The 18703-nt window shown below is 38.5% G+C and overlaps 2 protein-coding genes across 2 annotated transcripts; one reads left to right on the forward strand and one right to left on the reverse strand.

The window, feature by feature from the left end:
- Nucleotides 1–599: 599 nt before the first annotated feature.
- On the forward strand, nt 600–9103 carry slc22a2 (solute carrier family 22 member 2). Its single transcript, XM_039692063.2, has 11 exons — nt 600–1087; nt 1173–1276; nt 3511–3665; nt 3835–4003; nt 4782–4896; nt 4982–5085; nt 5155–5369; nt 5454–5562; nt 5675–5787; nt 8284–8383; nt 8461–9103. Exons 1-11 carry the CDS (start codon nt 677–679, stop codon nt 8546–8548), a joined length of 1683 nt encoding a protein of 560 aa, XP_039547997.1. The 5' UTR covers nt 600–676; the 3' UTR covers nt 8549–9103.
- On the reverse strand, nt 9104–18416 carry plg (plasminogen). The gene is made up of 20 exons (XM_039692061.2): nt 18310–18416; nt 18150–18179; nt 17743–17869; nt 17519–17625; nt 16087–16201; nt 15831–15970; nt 15210–15330; nt 15013–15131; nt 14765–14927; nt 14228–14352; nt 13969–14125; nt 13688–13884; nt 13457–13605; nt 13280–13373; nt 13043–13157; nt 12893–12967; nt 12492–12632; nt 11001–11107; nt 10719–10864; nt 9104–9522 (listed from the first exon to the last, which is right to left on the reverse strand). The coding sequence occupies exons 1-20, from the start codon at nt 18356–18358 to the stop codon at nt 9361–9363; spliced, it is 2439 nt and encodes an 812-aa protein (XP_039547995.2). The 5' UTR covers nt 18359–18416; the 3' UTR covers nt 9104–9360.
- Between the last annotated feature and the right edge of the window lie 287 nt (nt 18417–18703).

The raw sequence follows: 18703 nt of genomic DNA on the forward strand, positions 1-18703 counted from the left end.
TTTTTCAGTTTTATTTTGTTATTTTATTTTTTGTGCAATTTTAGTGCTTAAACTTCAACCTATTTCAGTTAATTGCCATTGCAACATTTCTAATATAAGTTCATCTAATATAAGTCATCTAACGGCGATTAGATATTCTGGTTATATTTTATTATTTATTAATAGTTTATTTTCACTCAATAATTTTAGTGCTTTAGCTTTTTTTTGTTTGCAATGCAACATTTCTATTTTTTGTGTAAAGTTTTTCCTCCAATATTTAACTGTATTTCAAATATTAAAATTTTGACAAATTTAGTTGATGACCAACTGCCTAATAAACAAGATTTCTGTAGGTTGCTAGGGTGAAAAAGGTGCCTCTTTTCTCATTGGAAATGGGATAAAATAAAATATAGGTTTACTTAACACTTACTCATCCGTTTTTATACAACACCTGCTGAACAGAAATTATACAGTAACAAATTGCACAACGGGCTTCAGATGTCCATGGGGTTAAACTGTAACTTTGTGGCCCCCGTCCCATCTCAGCATGTAATTGGTCAGTCACAGCACGAATATATCAAGTTTCAACCTCCTCTGGACTTTTGGTCAACCAGCTGTGGGTAAATAGTCTGTGCCTCCTCTTAGCAGACCTCTTTCTAAACCTGTAGACGCCTCCACCGCTAGACACACACTGACCATGGCCACTTTCGATGACATCTTAGAGGAGGCCGGCGCATTTGGTCGGTGCCAAATGCGAATTTTTGTCATTTTCAGTTTAGTCTCCATACCGTTTTCTTTTGTCTATGTGGGGATTGTGTTCCAGGGCTTCACCCCGGAGCATTGGTGCCGTGACCCGGGTGTCACTGAGATCCGGGAGAGATGCGGCTGGAGCCTTCAAGACGCACGCAGGGCCACTATACCCCAGATGAACGGCTCTGCAGGGGTGACGTACAGTCAGTGCAAGAGGTTCGACATGGACTGGAACGCCACCGGTCTCGCCTGCGACAATCCGGAGAGTGACTTTCTCCAGGCCCAGCTCTCTGCCACGACAGACTGCTCAGACGGCTGGGAGTACGACTACAAGGGAAGACAGTCGTTTGTCACTGAGGTAATCACAAAACAAGACTTTCTTTTGGTGGAAATTGAGTGAATGAATTGAACAAAATGTCTCATTAGACCTGTGTGTTTTGCAGTTTGATCTAGTGTGTGCAGACGCCTGGTATGCTGACATGTTCCAGGCCACACTCGGTGTTGGTTTCTTAGTGGGCAGCATTGCAATTGGATACATGGCAGACAAGTATGACAGACACTTCTTTACCATAACATGGGTCTTTTTTTAAAGGGATACTCCACTTTTTTTTTTTTTTTGAAAAAGGCTCATTTTACAACTCCCCCAGAGTTAAATTGTTGTTTTACCGTTTTTGAATCCATTCAGGCGATCTCCGGTTCTGGCGGTACCACTTTTAGCATAGCTTAGCATACATCATTGAAGTGGACAAGACCATTAGCATTTCTCAAAAAAAAAATGACCAAAGTGTTTCGATATTTTTCCCTATTTAAAACTTGACTCTTCTGTAGTTACGTCGTGCACTAAGACTGACGGAAAATGTAAAGTTGCGATTTTCAAGGCTGATATGGCTAGGAACTATACTCTCATATCCTGCGTAATAATCAAGAGACTTTACTGCCGTACCATGAGTGCAGCAGGCGCAATGACTACACAAACTTAGTCCCGGTCACGTTGGAAGCTGGGGACTATTTTCAGGTGCTGCGTCATAACATTGCGCCTGCTGCACTCATGGTACGGCAGTAAAGTTTCTTGATTATCACGCAGGATATGAGAGTATAGTTCCTAGCCATTTTAGCCTAGAAAATCGCAACTTTACATTTTCCGTCGGTCTTAGTGCACGACGTAACTACAGAAGAGTCAAGTTTTAAATAGGAAAAATATCGAAACACTTTGGTCATTTTTTTTTTTTTTTTTTGAGAAATGCTAATGGTCTGGTCCACTTCAATGATGTATGCTAAGCTATGCTAAAAGTGGTACCGCCAGAACCGCAGATCGGCTGAATGGATTCAAAAACGGTAAAACTTAACAGTTCAACTCTGGGGGAGTTGTAAAATGAGCTTATTTCCAAAAAAAAAGTTGAGTATCCCTTCAATATCTAAAGCTCCTTAAACTAGATACATTTCCTTGATAAGCAATTAAGCTGCAGGGGCTGATTATGAATGTAATTTAATACAAATAAATGCACCCTTGGTGAGCTTTAGAGACTTGTATTACCAACCCCAAACGTTTGTACGGTAGAGTAAATGTTATCAAGCAGTAGGTTAGCCTATGCAAAATAAAAACCAAATTATGAATATGTTGGCATCCCAGACAGCAAACTGACATTGAATCAACGTGGAAACGACGTCGCTCATGACATTGAAACAACGTTGATCTGGCGTTGTTTTGCTCATCGAATTAACGTTGAACCAACGTCATTCTTCAAAGCTAAATGAAAATCGAAAATTGGTTTGCTTTCATAACGTTGAAACAACGTTGATTTAAAGTTGATTTTCCGTTAGTTTTGAAAGAATGACGCGTCTGACGTTGGTTCAACGTTAAAGGGTTAGTTCACCCAAAAATGAAAATTAAGTCATTAATTACTCACCCCCATGCTGTACCAACCCCGTAAGACCTTCGTTCGTCTTCGGAACACAAATGAAGATATTTTTGATTAAATTTGAGAGCTGTATAACTACCACATTGGCTCCTAAGGGACTGCCTCTTGACGGCCCAGAAAGTCAATGAAAAAAAATGTTTAAATATCCCAAGTGAATACCGTGGCTCAACTATATGTTTATCAAGCGACGCGAATACTATTTGTGCGAAAAAACAAACAAAAATAACGAGTTTATTCGACTATTTCTTTTCTTCCTTGTAGGCCAGAACGAGACTTCCTTAGATTTCCACGACGCATGCGCGAGAATTGCGATCTGAAGTGGTGTCTATGAAGTAGTGTAAGCTGGTGTAAGCAGATCGCAAATCTCGCGCATGCGTCGTGGAAATCTAAGGAAGTCTCGTTCTGGCCTACAAGGAAGAAAAGAAATAGTCGAATAAACTCGTTATTTTTGTTTGTTTTTTCGCACAAAAAGTATTCGCGTCGCTTGATAAACATATAGTTGAGCCACGGTAGTCACTTGGGATATTTAAACATTTTCTTCATTGACTTTCTGGGCCGTCAAGAGGCAGTCCTTTAGGAGCCAATGTGGTAGTTATACAGCTCTCAAATTTAATCAAAAATATCTTCATTTGTGTTCCGAAGACGAACGAAGGTCTTACGGGGTTGGTACAGCATGGGGGTGAGTAATTAATGACTTAATTTTCATTTTTGGGTGAACTAACCCTTTAATTCGATGAGCAGGTCAACGTTGTTTTCGATGTCATGTTTCCACGTTGATTCAATGTCAGTTTGCTATCTGGGATGTCAACATGAAGGTTACAGTAACCATCCGATTGTGAATTGTTTGTCCGTTTTATTTCAGATATGGCAGAATGAAGAGTTTCCTGATGACCAACTTCTTCATCGCAATTACAGGGATTCTGGTGGCCACGTCTCCGAATTACATCGCCCTGCTGGTGTTCCGAGCTCTCTTTGGCTTCGGAGTGAAGGGCGGCTGGATGGTTGGATACGTGCTAAGTAGACTAACTAAACGTTTTTCAGTTATTTGATCACACTTAAATGAAATATGTTACTCATTGTACTTTCATAGTGTTACGGTCTAACAATCAGTCAGCTGCAGTGCTCTTGATTGAAATGTTTACTGCAGTGTTTGGATTCTTGATATCCTCATATTTCCTGGCTGCAGTCACAGAGCTGGTTGGGGTGGACTACAGGAGAACGGTGGGAGTAACCTATCAGATGTTCTTCAGCTTGGGCCTTCTCATCCTTCCTCTCTTAGCTTACTTCATACCAAACTGGCGCTGGCTGCAGGTGGTCTTTACGGTACCTTACATCATCTTCCTGACTTACTATTGGTAAGGGCCTGTGCATTATGTGCAACACACACTCTAAACAATGCTGGGTTGTTTGAACCCAAATTTGGGTAAAATATGGACAAACCCGACCCAATGTAATTTTAAATTTTAAGCCAACTTCAACTTTCACTTTCAAATGTACATTTTTTAATTGCATTTTTAACCCAACATTTGGGTTTGTCCATATTTTGACCCATATTTGGGTTAAAACAACCCAGCATTTTTTAGAGTGCAGGTAGAGTCTTCAGAAGGCTGCACTTAATTGATTGAGTTTTCTAGAATTATTAACTTGTTTGTGTGCAAAGTTATATTGAAATATTGTATCCTTTCAAACTTAAAAGAATATTCCAGATTAAATATAAACTTTAATACTAGCACTGTTGTATTTTACCCAGTACTTTTTTATAGCACATGTATATCTTCAAGATACACTACCATTCTAAGGTTCGGGTTAAAAAAAGATCAAATGTCAGTAACATTTTTGACAAAATTTTAATCCTTTTATTTAGCAAGGATTCATTAAAATTATCAAAAGTGACAGTAAAGACATTTATAATGTGATTTATGTTTTAAATAAACGCTGTTCTTTTGGTTTCCACAAAAATAATAAAGCAACATTAAATGCTGCCTTGGTGAGCCTATGAAACTTCTTTCTAAAACATTTTTAAAAAATCGTACTATCGTGCATTTTCATCTGAAAATGTAGTTAAATATTTTTGTGTTACACTATTGATAGATAAATGTAGCCATGTTGCATTATTTAAATACACTTTTTCAGGTTTATCCCAGAATCACCAAGATGGCTCCTCAGCCAAAACAAGAGAACCGAAGCACTGGAGATCACAAAAATGATAGCCAAAGAGAACAAGAAAACACTGTCCAAGAATATTGAGGTACAAAATATGCACATACGATGAGGAGCATAAATTTAACACCAAATGCCCAAATGTCTCTGAAATGCCCAAATTCATCCATCAGACACTGTCAGGTGACGATACAGAGCCTGTATCAACTGCTTCCTTCATGGATCTGTTCAAGACGTCCAAATTGAGAAGATACACGTTCATCCTTAGTTTCAACTGGTACGTCAGAGCCTAAACACCACATGCAGTGCATTAGGGTGAACATTTATCTATAACCTCATGTTGTAGGTTCACCAGTGCTGTGGTTTACCAGGGTCTTATAATGAGGCTGGGAATCCTCGGAGGAAACGTGTATGTGGACTTCCTCATATCTGCAGTCGTGGAATTGCCAGCAGCTTTCCTCATCCTTTTCACTATTGAGCGGATCGGACGCCGGCTTCCTTTTGCAACTGCGAATATCGTGGCAGGAGCGGCTTGCTTAATCACAGCATTTATCCCGGAAGGTGAGTGACCATTTGTGGTTGATTGAAGCTGACTGAAAAAGGGTGATGTATGTATGCTCACTTTAAATTTTGTATCTTCTACAGGTATGTTCTGGTTAAAAAGCGCCGTTGCTTGTGTTGGACGGCTTGGCATCACTATGGCTTTTGAAATGGTAGTGTTTGTGAATACTGAACTGTATCCCACTGTTATCAGGTGAGTTATATTCCAGATTTATCTTTAATTATGCATTGCATGGAGTATATAATCGGTATATAATTTCTATTTGGTCAATAATGCTACTGTACATGACGTTGTTTGGCTGCAGAAATCTGGGTGTATCGGTCTGTTCCACAATGTGTGACGTTGGAGGGATTATAGCGCCCTTCCTGCTCTACAGGCTTTCTGTCTTCTGGATAGAACTACCTCTTATCATTTTCGGTACAAAAACAGATGTTGTGTTTATTTCACACACAATCAGACTGAGTTGTCTGTGTTGTTGGGTATAGCACCGATGCTATGTAGAAACTATTGAGGTGAGACGTTAAAGAGACAGTTCACCCAAAAATGAAAATGTTGTCACCATTCACTCCCCCTCAAGTTGTTTAAAACATGTATGACATTTTGAAGAATATTGGTAACCAAAGAGTTGCTGGTCCCTATTGATTTCCATAGTGTGGAAAGAAAAATACGTTGGAAGTAGGGTAGGGTGACCAACTGTCCTATTTTCCCAGGACATGTCCTGTTTTCATATAACAATATAACCATTTTCTATCCATACAGAGGAGGCATAACCTACTTTAAATGTATTGAAATTAATAAGATATCTTTGAGTATTATTTGAGTAGGCCCATCTGTTTGCCAGGCCGAGTGTCCTGGTTTTTGGTAATCAAAATATGGTCACCCTAGTTGGAAGTCAATGGGCTCTATGCACAGCGGTATTTCCGGTGAAGGTGTAAGGATGCTCGATAACTTCACCGATCGTAGAGTCCAATGCAAAAATGAGAATTTATATTGAATTTTATACTCCATGGTTATACTAAAGAAACGTTAGTCACAAAAACAGATAAAACAGACACCCCTCGTTGTGTTTATGCTTCTTTTTAAAATTATATTAAATAAACATAACTATATATAAAATTACGTCTTAATGTATTTACGTTTCGTTTCAAAGACGGGAGTACAGTACATTTTGAAGACTCTGCCATAATCCCGTTTTCCTCGGTTTTCCTCCGCTTTAATCTCCACAACCGGAAATGGACGAGCATCCTTGCGTCAAATGCGGAACTTATGCGTGCATATAGCCCATGGGGACCAGAAACTGTTTGGTTACCGGCATTCTTCACAATGTCTTTTTTTGTGTGTTCAATGGAATTATAACAACTTGAGAAGGACAGCTTGAACATTTTTGGTTTAACTATCCCTTCAAAGGCAGCAGTCAATTGCAGGCTTTTAACAGACCTACAAAAATGTATAATAATTGGGCGCCAACTAAACATACAATTTGTGTGTGTGTTTGTGTGTGTATACACTCACCTAAAGGATTATTAAGAACACCTGTTCAGTTTCTCATTAATACAATTATCTAATCAACCAATCACATGACAGTTGCTTCAATGCATTTAGGGGTGTGGTCCCAATGTTGACTGGTCTGATGAGTCTCGATTTCTGTTGAGACATTCAGATGGTAGAGTCAGAATTTGGCGTAAACAGAATGAGAACATGGATCCATCATGCCTTGTTACCACTAGGATTGGGTATCGTTTGAATTTGAACGATTCTGATTCCGATTCCTTGTTTCGATTCCGGTTCCTAACGATTCTCGATTCCGATTCTTTTAAGAGGCAGGGTCAAAAAAGTTTAGCTAACCTTGCTAACCAACGGTCTTTCTGAAGGAAATAATCCTTTCTGAAGGAAATACTCCTGTAAAAATACTCCTTTTGTCACAAATTTTGCATTTTGCCGAGATTTCGTTATTTTTAGAAAAGTGAAGACACAGTTTGGACCGCCGACGTAAGCTACTCATGTTTGACTCGCGCGGTTATGCCAACACTTCCGGTAGACGCTTCTTCGTTGGTGTTGTTCAGCGGTTTCTTCTTCTGCTCGGCGGACTGTGAAAACTAGGAATCGAAATTTTAACTTTTGAACGATTCCGGGAAAAACAGTAAGGTTAGTCCCGGTTCCAATCGATACTCGATTCTTGATACCCAACCCTAGTTACCACTGTGTTGGCTGGTGGTGGTGTAATGGTGTGGGGGATGTTTTTTGGCACACTTTAGGCCCCTTAGTGCCAATTGGGCATCGTTTAAATGCCCAATTGAAACGGGAGCTTCGTGCCCTGGATGTGCAAGATGCTATCCTATCAATATGGGCCAACATTTCTAAAGAATGCTTTCAGCACCTTGTTGAATCAATGCCACGCAGAATTAAGGCAGTTCTGAAGGCGAAAGGGGGTCAAACACAGTATTAGTATGGTGCTCCTAATAATCCTTTAGGTGAATGTATATAGTATATAAAATGTTAATTTTACTTTAAAAAAAAATATCCAAAATAAATTATATAACAATGTATAGATTTATGTTTGCCTACTGCACGGTGTACTTACAGCATCTACAAACAGGGGCTGGTAGGTTTAGACAAACTTTGACCATCTTGGACCAACATTTCCTCATTGGATGTTCCATTCAAACGTTTTGTTTATTACAAAGCCAATGAGGTGTTGAACCCAGGTCCCGTTGGAATGCTACGCCGAAACTATAACTGTAGTATTTGTATTGACAGCTACTATTAAAAGGGTTTTCCATTGGTCATATCTTAGCATGACTTTCAATGGTGTCCCTTCAAAATAAATGCATGACACCCCTGGCCATAGTATGTGATGTTGAGCATGTTCTAGCTCCAGTGTGAGGTTGGTGAAGTCAATGTTCACTCTCACAGGTGCTCTTGCGTTTGTGGCTGGTGGACTGGTTCTTCTGTTACCTGAAACCAAAGGTGTGCCTCTTCCAGAAACCATTGATGACATTGAATGTCCAAAGAGGTGAGGTTTTACTCCCTGCACATATTCACCATGGTAGCATTTGAGCCTTTCTTCACAAATGTGAACTGTACGTGCAGAAACAAAGAAAACCATCTGAAAGGTCAACAGCTAGAGAATTTGCTGCCCTCTGATCTGACATCGAACAAAGAAGTTACAGCAGTCTGAACACTGCAACCTCCTTAACTTGACTGTGATGCTGCTTATCCCTTTTCCTTTGAGGATTTAATCTAAATTATATAAACTGAAAACCATTTTCTCGTTAATCAACAAGTTTTGTCATTCCAAAAGTTAACAAACTATTAAAATATTAAATTTGATTTAATAATCAAGCTGAGAAAGTTATAAAATATGTTGCAATCTAATCAAAGGACCAATGATTTTACGCAGCCATGTAATTATTGTTCCCAAACTAATGATTTATCATTGACTGTAGTTACTGTATTTATAAATAGCTATAGTTATTGTTTTAATTTTACATTTCTTTAAATGCAAGTTTTGACAAAGATGTTTATTTAAAAAAAAAAGGTTAAATAACTCCCAATAAAAATATCTGTGTATATATCTATTTTTTTCCAAATGTTGGCTTAAATTATTCATGATAATAGTAAATTGTACTTATTTTTTATGTCACTTACTAGGGTTTGGACATTTTAGAGCATTGTTACTGTAACAGCAAAACTGTTTTTATTGTGGAGCACAATTAAAGAGACTTTCTCCAAAGATGTTTACCATCGCTTTAATGCAGGAAAACAATTTTTTCTGATTCACATTTTTGGTTGTTTGAAGAGTTCTGTAAATAAACATGTGCATATAACCGTACAGACTGAAAGTGGGCTTCACAGTTTTGTAAAACTGAACATCTGAACAGGGTCAGTTACTTAACCTTTAAAACGGCTTATGCATCAATACAATTATTATTTCATTGTTTTACCATCCGTTGTTAACTTAAATTCCGCTGCACATCATTCGATTAATTCTCAGTTTTCTTTCATGCTGCGTTCTATCCAGCTGACAAACTTGGAGACGCGAGTATACACTCCAGGTTTCATAGCATTAGCACAGCCAAGACCCCACGATGTCACTCCCTGAAGGACGAAGCGGTTCTGTGCGTAGCAGACAAGAGGCCCTCCGCTGTCACCCTGTATAAGTGTGAGGAACACGTCACAATTAAAGCTGTTATTCACTTCAAATCTTTACCTTTGATGTAGGTCTCAAATCTCACCTGTGAAAGAAAGTTATTAAAGATTGGGAAATAAGAGTTAATGATTAGCCTATAGTAAAACATAGAATTTTAGGATGCACAATTCATATTTATTTATTATTATTTATTATATATTTTTTTTCAATACAGCTTCACACAAAAATGCACATTTCTACTTTCAATTAAATGGATAGTTCACTTTGAAATAAATTTTTGATATTTTAGATTACCTCAAGGGCATCCAAGATGTAAGTGTCTTTGTTTCGACAGCATTTTCAATTTTGATATTTTTCTGTCAAACCGTTGTTGTCTATCAGTCATATAATGGAGGTCTATGGTCACCACCTCAAAGAGCATGCACAGAGAAGTCCAAATTAAACCCGATTTAATGACTCATAAATGTAAGTACACATTGATGGCCTAAGACACAAAACGAGCGCCTGCGCTCTCAAATTATTTGGACATGGTTACACGAGGTAAAAACGATATAAATACTGTTCGTTTTCTCACACAAACCGCTCGTTTCGTGTCTTAGGCCATCAATGTGTACTTACATTTACAAGTCATTAAATCATGTTTAATTTGGACTTCTCTGTGCATGCTCTTTGAGGTGAACCGAGGGAGGACCCCCTAAACCTGCATTATATGACTGACAGACAAGAAAGGTTTGACCTAAAAATATCAAAATTGAAAATACTGTGGAAACAAAGATGCCTACATCTTGCTAAAACATATCAAAAATTAGTTTCAAAGTGAACTATCCCTTTAAGAGTAAGGTTTTAAGTCTGATGTCTTTATTATGTAGATAAAGTGTAGTAGTCTATCAGTCCTTGCAAATAAAACTTTAATTTAGCGGCAACATTACAGTCTTACGACCTTCATCAGACATGCCTTCATTATGTAATGGATGGGGTGGGGCATCAGACTCCAATGTTAAATGACAAAATAACCTTATAAAATTTCTACACTACACAGATGACTACATAGTGCATAATGTGTATACTGTAAGTGTATAGTGTATACTAGTGGGACACAGCTTTAATTATTGCTAAGTAGTGCCTAGGTAGGCAGCTTACTAGGGTTTAAATCAGAGCCAATAAGGTGACTAAGCCTAAATAGTGAAAGCTCCCTTACCTGACAACTGTCAGTTCCACCTTCTATGTTTCCTGCACACATCTCTTGCTCCTTCACGCGGCCATTCAAAAAAGATGGACGGTTGCAGACTTTGTTCTCAATTACAGGGAAGCCGGTTTCTTTCAGGAAACCTTCTCCACCGGTTCCTAGGAAACAAAAGATCTTGTAGCTGTGAACACTGTGAAATCTTTAATCAATAATCAATCATGTTTATCGAGTAATAGAGTAAAGATATTTGATAAAGAATCCACTTCGCTATACCTACTTCTTAAAGTGACTTACCCTGTGTCTCTCCCCAGCCTGTTACATAGCATTCTGTATTGCTTGGTACAATGTAGTCCTTGTCTGGTAGGCACGCAGGCAATACCTTATCATTTATTAATGCAGGCCTAAAATCAGAAATCAAAAAACAAAATTAGTTTTCCTTCGTAATGTCAATATAAATAAAATGAAGTTACAGTTTCAAAAGCCAGAACTGCATTTAGCACAACAGGGAGATTAAATAACACTAAAAGGTTGGATCAGTTTTTGGAAAAACACTTTTGGCCAATGTTGATATTTGAAATAACCAATGTCGAATGTGTTTTGGAAGTAACGTATGTTTTAATGCATCAATGGTTCAGCTTCGTTTCACAACGCTCAACACCAACAAAGTTATCATGATCAACTCGATAGCACGAGCATGACCGTAATAGTAACGAATATATTACAACTATAAAAAGAGGTGGTTATATCAACCACTAAATTAGGAACCAAACATTTGGAGTATTTTGTCTTGCTTTTCAGACGCGCTTTTGAAGCCGATGCTATAAACAGGAGGTGTAAACGAGCCATTGTCATTTTAACGCATTCTCATCCTAGGGCGCTTTTGAAATTTTGTCTAAATCCAACTCACATGGCACCCTTTAGCGTCAATATAACACGCACAGAGCTTTGTTCGGTTATGGGTAGGTTTAGGTCTAGGGTAAGGTTAGGGTTACACCACTAGGAGGCGCCTTCTGGCCCATATATATCTACGTCTCATATTGACGCTAAAGGGAGCCATGTGCATTGGATGTAGACAAAATGTCAGTATATGACGTCTTGGGATGAATCGAACAACGATTCATCGAACACACGAGCATAATCAAGCAATGGCCAGCATATTAGTGATGTTACTCACCTATCGAGAAGAAATAAAGCAAACTCGCCGTTGTTAGGCCTTACCACTCCTTGAGTTCTCTCGAGCACTGGTAAGCCTCTCAGATATTAACACGAGTTCTACATCTTGCCTGATCTTTTTCATTATAAGTTCTGTAGACATTTTCCTCTTTTGTTTTTTTTATCTGCCATTTCTCTTTCTGTAGTCGTTTGGCTAAATGTGCTGTGTGCACTGAGCACTCTCTCCTCCCCATCATTAGTAGACACGCTCCTTACTGCTGATTGGTTACAAGTGTGTTTTGGTAGTCCGAAAAAGTGATTTTCAAAAACTACTCATCCCACCTAAACGAGAAGGATTGTGCCACTAGTGTAACCAAATGAAACTGCAAAGATAGTGACTGTTTTCAATAAGGATTCCTCAGCACTCTCCATCTGCCATTACTGCAAAGTGCAGACAATCCCATCTAAAACTCATGTGTTGGGGAATCAACTGTTGAATCACTTACTCATGCATTATCTGTATATTAAACTGGGATACGACAAAGTGTAAACAAATGAAACATTAAACACTTCACCAGATTCAGAGTGTTGTTTCAATTGCAATGGCAACAGTTGCACACAGAATACTCTAACCTGTCCAACTTGAGAAGAGCGATGTCGGTTCCAGCTGGCCCCTTAATAATCTTCGAAACATCTCGCTCCTGTTTGGATGGTTCATTTGCACGTTCTGTGTGGACTCCAAGGAAGATCTTGTAGGCAGATGGACTGTCTGACCTGCATAATAGTAGGTACACATTTAACCATTTGCCCACATTTAACCATAACCCCATCAAATAGTTGTTTGGGTTTTCATCCATGTCTCTTTGTGACTTTGAGGTCATCTATATGCTAGTGGAGTACATGGTTGTCAACTCCATTTCAGGTGTAGTAGAGGGAAAACCACTGTACTGGTCTATTTCTAAACATTGGCAACACTTTCAACCCTTTATTTGCATTTTTTGTCTCCTCAAACAGTAAAAAAGTAAGTCACTCACCTCTCTAGGCAGTGAGCTGCAGTTAGAACCCATTGAGCATCAATTAGTGTTCCACCACAAAAATGAATTTTCCCTCTGGCATGACAGAAAATGACAGTTAATAACTACAATTCATCAATGAGGGCAGAGGAGGGTGGCTTGTTGGTATACCTGGTCCGAAGACTGATCTGCCAAGGCCAGGAGTGGGGTTTAGAAATACATCCCCCAACGATCCGCCCAAAGCACCGCTTGGGTTTTGTTGCTGGTTGTCCGCATTTCAGGCCATCTGATTAGAAAGGAATATGCATGTAATGCATCTTACATAGCAAGGATATTTGATCGCTTGGAAAACAACAATTCTTGCCATTGGAGTCGAGCATTTCCAAGAGGAATATTAAGAACACTTACCACAGTCTGGGATCTGACAGTAATCCCACTTCTTACTTCTATCCGTTGTATAGCACCAAGGTCCGTTCACATCACTGTCTGGGTTTCTGCATTGCTAATTGTGTAATCAAGTAAAAAAATGTGTTTAAATGTCCAGAATTGCCTTGAAAAAATGCTTGAATTTCTACATAGACCTACATTTGACTCTAGACCCTTGTCTGGATGCGTTTCAGGGGTAAAACTGGCATGCTGATGGGGGGTCATAGAACTCCATGCTTGGCAGGTCACTCCCATAATAGTAGTGGATGTGGGACCCCGGTAACTTGCTCCGTTACCAACCTTACAATCTTGTGAAAAGAAACAAAGCACATGGTAACTCACTTCCTCCCTGACATTTAAGCTAATCTGTTGGCTTGTAGGTGGATGAACCTATTTCCAGAGAAGTAGATGGAGAAATAGATGGAGAAGCTGCAGCCTGTGATGGATTGGTAGGAGGCTCCCGTGAGCTGGGCTTGTTTTCACACCGCTCGATGTTGCAATACTCCCACCTTACTGTGGGATCTGTGGTGTAGCACCAAGGGGCTCGGTCACCATCTGGATTCCTGCACAGGTTCCTCCTCAGATCTCTGCATGATGGGTGAAATCAGAGGGGAAATCAGTGGAGTCAAATGTGGCTACAGTTCAAGATGTAGTTCAGTGTAGTGTCTTACGCTGTAGGGAACTTCTGAGGTGTTTTGGAATGTCGATGAGGTTCCATGGATGTCCAAAACTGGCATTTCTTTCCACTGATGGTCTCTGACATGGCACCACGGTAGGAGGTTCCATCACCTTCATAACATGCTTCACCCTCAGGGATCACCGGCTCCTCTGGGAATGAAATATTTACGTTATAATCTTTCACCAGTTCTTGGGGCATATGAAGTAACATACGAAGAAAGGACAGTTTGTAATGGCTCCTTCAAAACAGACCAGGTCTAGGTTGATCTCCACAACTTGGCACACTGCAGTACTCCCAACGGGTCTCTGGATCTGTGGTGTAGCACCATGGACTTCTTTCATTATCAGGGTTTCTGCAGTAGTTTCCATCGAGGCCTCTGGGATGGGAACAAACTTGTGCAGTCACTATTCTTTATGTGTTTGGGATACTTGGGCAAGTAAAATTTCACAGCTTTTCCCTACAGAATAATTCAGACTTTGAAGAAGTCTGTCTACTTAGTTCTTCTAGTACAACTGTGTCAAATCCTGCTCCTGGAGGCCCCTGCCATGTGGAATTTAACTTTTGCCTGGAAGTTTCTAGTAATCCTGAAGACCTTTCATGTGTGCTAAATGGGGTTGGATCTCTGGAAAAGGTCTTGTACTGAGTTTAGTTCCAACCCTGGTTAAACACTTGCCTGTAATTTTCAAGTAATCTTGAAGACTTTGATTAGCTGCTCAACACAAAGGTGGTCCTTCACGTGTAGGACTTGACATCTTTGGGAATTGAATCAAAACCTGAATGTCTCTTACTTGCATGGGTAGTTCTCTGGAGTTCTTGAATGCTTTTGGGGACTTTGGGAAGCCCAGTCCTGGCAAGTTTTTCCTGAGACCGTCACCGCAATGGTGCCCCTGTAGGAGCTACCTTCTCCACTTGCACAGGTAAGCTCTGGTACAATTGTGGGTGGTTCAGTCGCTACAAGAAAACGGTGACCAGTTAATGATGAACTAATCATTTGAAGCACAACTTTGTGTTACAGATTGACAAGACCATTGCTTACCACAACGTGGAATGGAGCAGGCTTCCCAACGTTTGGATGGACTGGTTGTAAAGCACCAGGGCCTTGGCTCTCCATCGGGGTTCCTGCAATAGTTCTCTTCCAAGTACTTATCAGGAAGACTGCAAAAGACAGGCTATAGTCAAAATATGCACAAAATAGACCATATCTCATTTGTGCTATAAATTATAATGTCTCACGCTGAAGGGATGTAACCATGGTTATGGGGTTTTTGCGAGTCCCAACGTTGGCAGGGAAATCCACTCGCAGTTGTGGAGATCTTGCCTCTGTAGTTTTCTCCACTGCACTGTATACATTCCTCTGGAGATGTTAAAGAGCAGATTCAAGGGACAAATTCCAAACTTTTTTTGCACTCATTCCAAATGAAAGTGGGTAACTGAATCCCTTCATGAAAGGCTTTTCCACAAGGCCATTTGTGAAATGTGCTCGGACGTCTCAAGCAACTAATCTTCTCTTAAATGAATACATGATTCTGGGTGGCACATCTTCTTGATTTATTTTAACACCTTGGCTAATTATCATTGTTGTGATGTTCCCAGGGATTTGAATTCAGTTTCATCAAACGTTGCACAAAGACACTGTATACAAGTTCATAAATATGGATTTAAGAATGTTTAGAATATGTATGGATAAAGGATACAGTGGTAGTGACATAGCTAATGCCCTGCTCACTTCAGAGTGCTCAAGTGCACTTTCATAATAAGGTTAACTTTTGCATGAGATTGACACATCAGTTTTTTGGCCCACAAGATTTTGCAGGGGGTTTTTTTTGTTTGTTTTTGTTTTTTTGCTTAATGTACCTGTGCAGTCTTGGATATCGCAGTTCTCCCATCGTTTCTGTGGGTCTGTAGTGTAGCACCAAGGACCCCCCTTGTCTCCATCCGGGTTTCGACAAAAGTTTGATTCCAAGTCTGCTTTTGGATGTGTCCTTGGCGTTATGCTGTAGAAAGTTACTATTGAGGTTAATTGGCTTACTTAACCACAGTAGTTTCTGTATTTCCTAAAGCTGTTTTCTCTTTTACAGCATAACCATGGAAAATTCCAATTAAGACGTACTTTGGCACATGGGGGAAAGTTCCCTCCCATCGCTGACATGGTTTTCCTGATTTTGTCTTGGATTTTGTCCCTCTGTAGTCCATACCAATGCCACTCATGCATTCCAGTAAATACTCTGTAGAAGAAATTCAATGCACTCATTACAATGTACTTGAAAACAAACTCATTTGATGCTATTAAACTCATTTGATGTTGATAAAGTACTGATGATGTATTAATTTCCCAATTGGTAATTACTGTACATTCTTATGGCCCACAAGTGGAGTGGTTCTCACAAGGTATGTTTGTGATACAAAAATCGGTCTCATGTCTTTTCTGACATAAGGGAAATATGGTAAATGCTACACTGTAAAAAAAAATCATGATTTATAATCACAACCTTTTTTCTTTTGTCAAATCATCTTAAATAATTTATGTAGTTCAGATAACATAATATTTTGAGTTTCTGATGATTAAATCAATCTCCTTCATTGTGTTAACTCAATTTTTACATTTCAATGAACTTATAATGTTAAGGCTACCAGGTTACTTCATTTTTTACGTTAAACCAACAATATGTTTTTACAGTGTGAAATGTGACAAAATAAGTGCTTTAGTTAAGATGGTAGAAAACACTGGCTTTTTAGATTAAAGGTAGGGCAAAATCTACTGATGTCAACATATATGGTGAAACAAGCTCTTCTACACTATTTTGGCCCAGTGTTTGTTTCATGCGATAGCCACACTGTAAAAAAGTTATATGATCAATACGTTGTGACAACTATGTTTTTACATTGCTTTAACTAATTGTTACATTTTTTTTAAAGTTTATACAAAATTCAACTCATTTTATAAGTCATTTCAATGTAATTGAAGTTGAAGTGACTTAAACAGCAAAGTTGATTGCACTTAAAAATTTAAGGCAGCAAGTTGTATTTACACTTTTACACTGCTGGTTATATGCATTTAAACAATGGTCTATTTTTATTATCAACCTATGTTGTGTCAATCATTTTCTACATTAATGGTCTTATGCAATTTGGGACAATTTAAAAAAAAATTTGATTTTAATGATAATACTTATACTTTTTAATGTTAATACTATTCACTACATGACCTAAAGTTAAGACAACATCATCAGGTATATTTAATTTGAGCGATCCAAAACTGAAACATTTCTCATTGCATTTGCAGAAGAAAACCCTCATTGGACGATAGATTTTCAGATAATCCTCTTTACTTTGTTTACTGACAGAACAAACTACACTTTGACAAGTCTAGATTAAATATTAACTCGAGTAGACTTTTGAAAAACGACAACAAGAAAAAGCGTAACAGGTTATAAATATAATTCATAATGTACTTAAAAAAGAGTAATGCATGCTGAAGATAATTCATGACATCATCAGCTATTAAACTTTCAAACCTGTAAAGTGATAAAAATAAATTATACCCTTTTTCTCATAGAGAACAGCACTCATTCTTCGCAGTATCTGATCAGTTTTTGAGTTTCCAGGTAATGTTACACAATCCTGATCTTTTTCGATGTACAAAAAGGACCTGCAAAGCAGCATTTTAACATAATAGAGCAGAACAAAACATGTGTCATTGCTCATTATCTTCACATCAGTCAATATATTTATGTTTTAAGAGTTGTAGTTATGATCTGACTTGCACCTGCATGTAAAGGAAGTCTCTTTGTCGCACTTGGAGGCACATTCTTCCACTGTTTTCACAGTGTATTGACCTTTAGGCAATTTAACTATCCAGGCCCCGTCTGTTTTAATATACGCTTCCTGAACATCTGTAGAATGTAAAAAGGGGGGGCAAAAAGATAAAGTTTAGCCTCTAATCACAAACACATACTTAAGTTTATGAAGTAAAATGAATAGGTTCTGTGGACTGTGCTATCTAGATTCAATGAAACCAACAAAGCAAAACTATCCTAAACAAGAGCCCATGTAAGCCCTTACCAACTATACTGCAGACTTTTTCTAAAATATAAAGATCTGAAACTTGATCAACTATGTATCAAAACATGAATTGAAAGAACACATTTGCACATTTTGCCCAGATTTACTTACCTGTGCTTTCGGTCTGGGCTCTTTGGAAATCTGAGGGTAACATGAGTCGTTAATGATGTACAGATAAATTAATGCTATTAGTTTTGGTTTTACTCAGTTCATTTTATCGCAGAAATAGCCTAATAATTAAGGCGCTATGAATAAATATCTGTTGGCTTACCTGTAAAAAGGAATAGACTAAGTAAAAGAACAACTTTGTGAACCTTCATGTTGGAGCATTGACAACCAGGGACTTTGAGAGGTTTTCAATCTTATAAGCATGTCAGTACAACAAACATCATAGGGCCGTCACACATCAGTCAATCATTGTCCTGACAAGGACATGGACCGGGTCAAATAGTGTTTGTCGATCAGTCCGTTTAAACCCAACATTACTGTTTCTGATCACATGATTTATCAGAGCTTGACTTTTTCATATTGGTTTGGTACTTTACTATTTTAGTGAGTAAAGAAAACTATAAAAATAAAGTAAAAAAGAAAGGATAAGCAGAGAAAGTCATCAAATATAAAGCAATCAATTAAAGAAACTATAAAATTGTTTCTTAAGACCTGGC

The sequence above is a fragment of the Pimephales promelas genome, chromosome 13 (assembly GCF_988280905.1).
Source record: "Pimephales promelas chromosome 13, fPimPro1.hap1.1, whole genome shotgun sequence".
NCBI classification, from domain to species: Eukaryota; Metazoa; Chordata; class Actinopteri; order Cypriniformes; family Leuciscidae; genus Pimephales; species Pimephales promelas.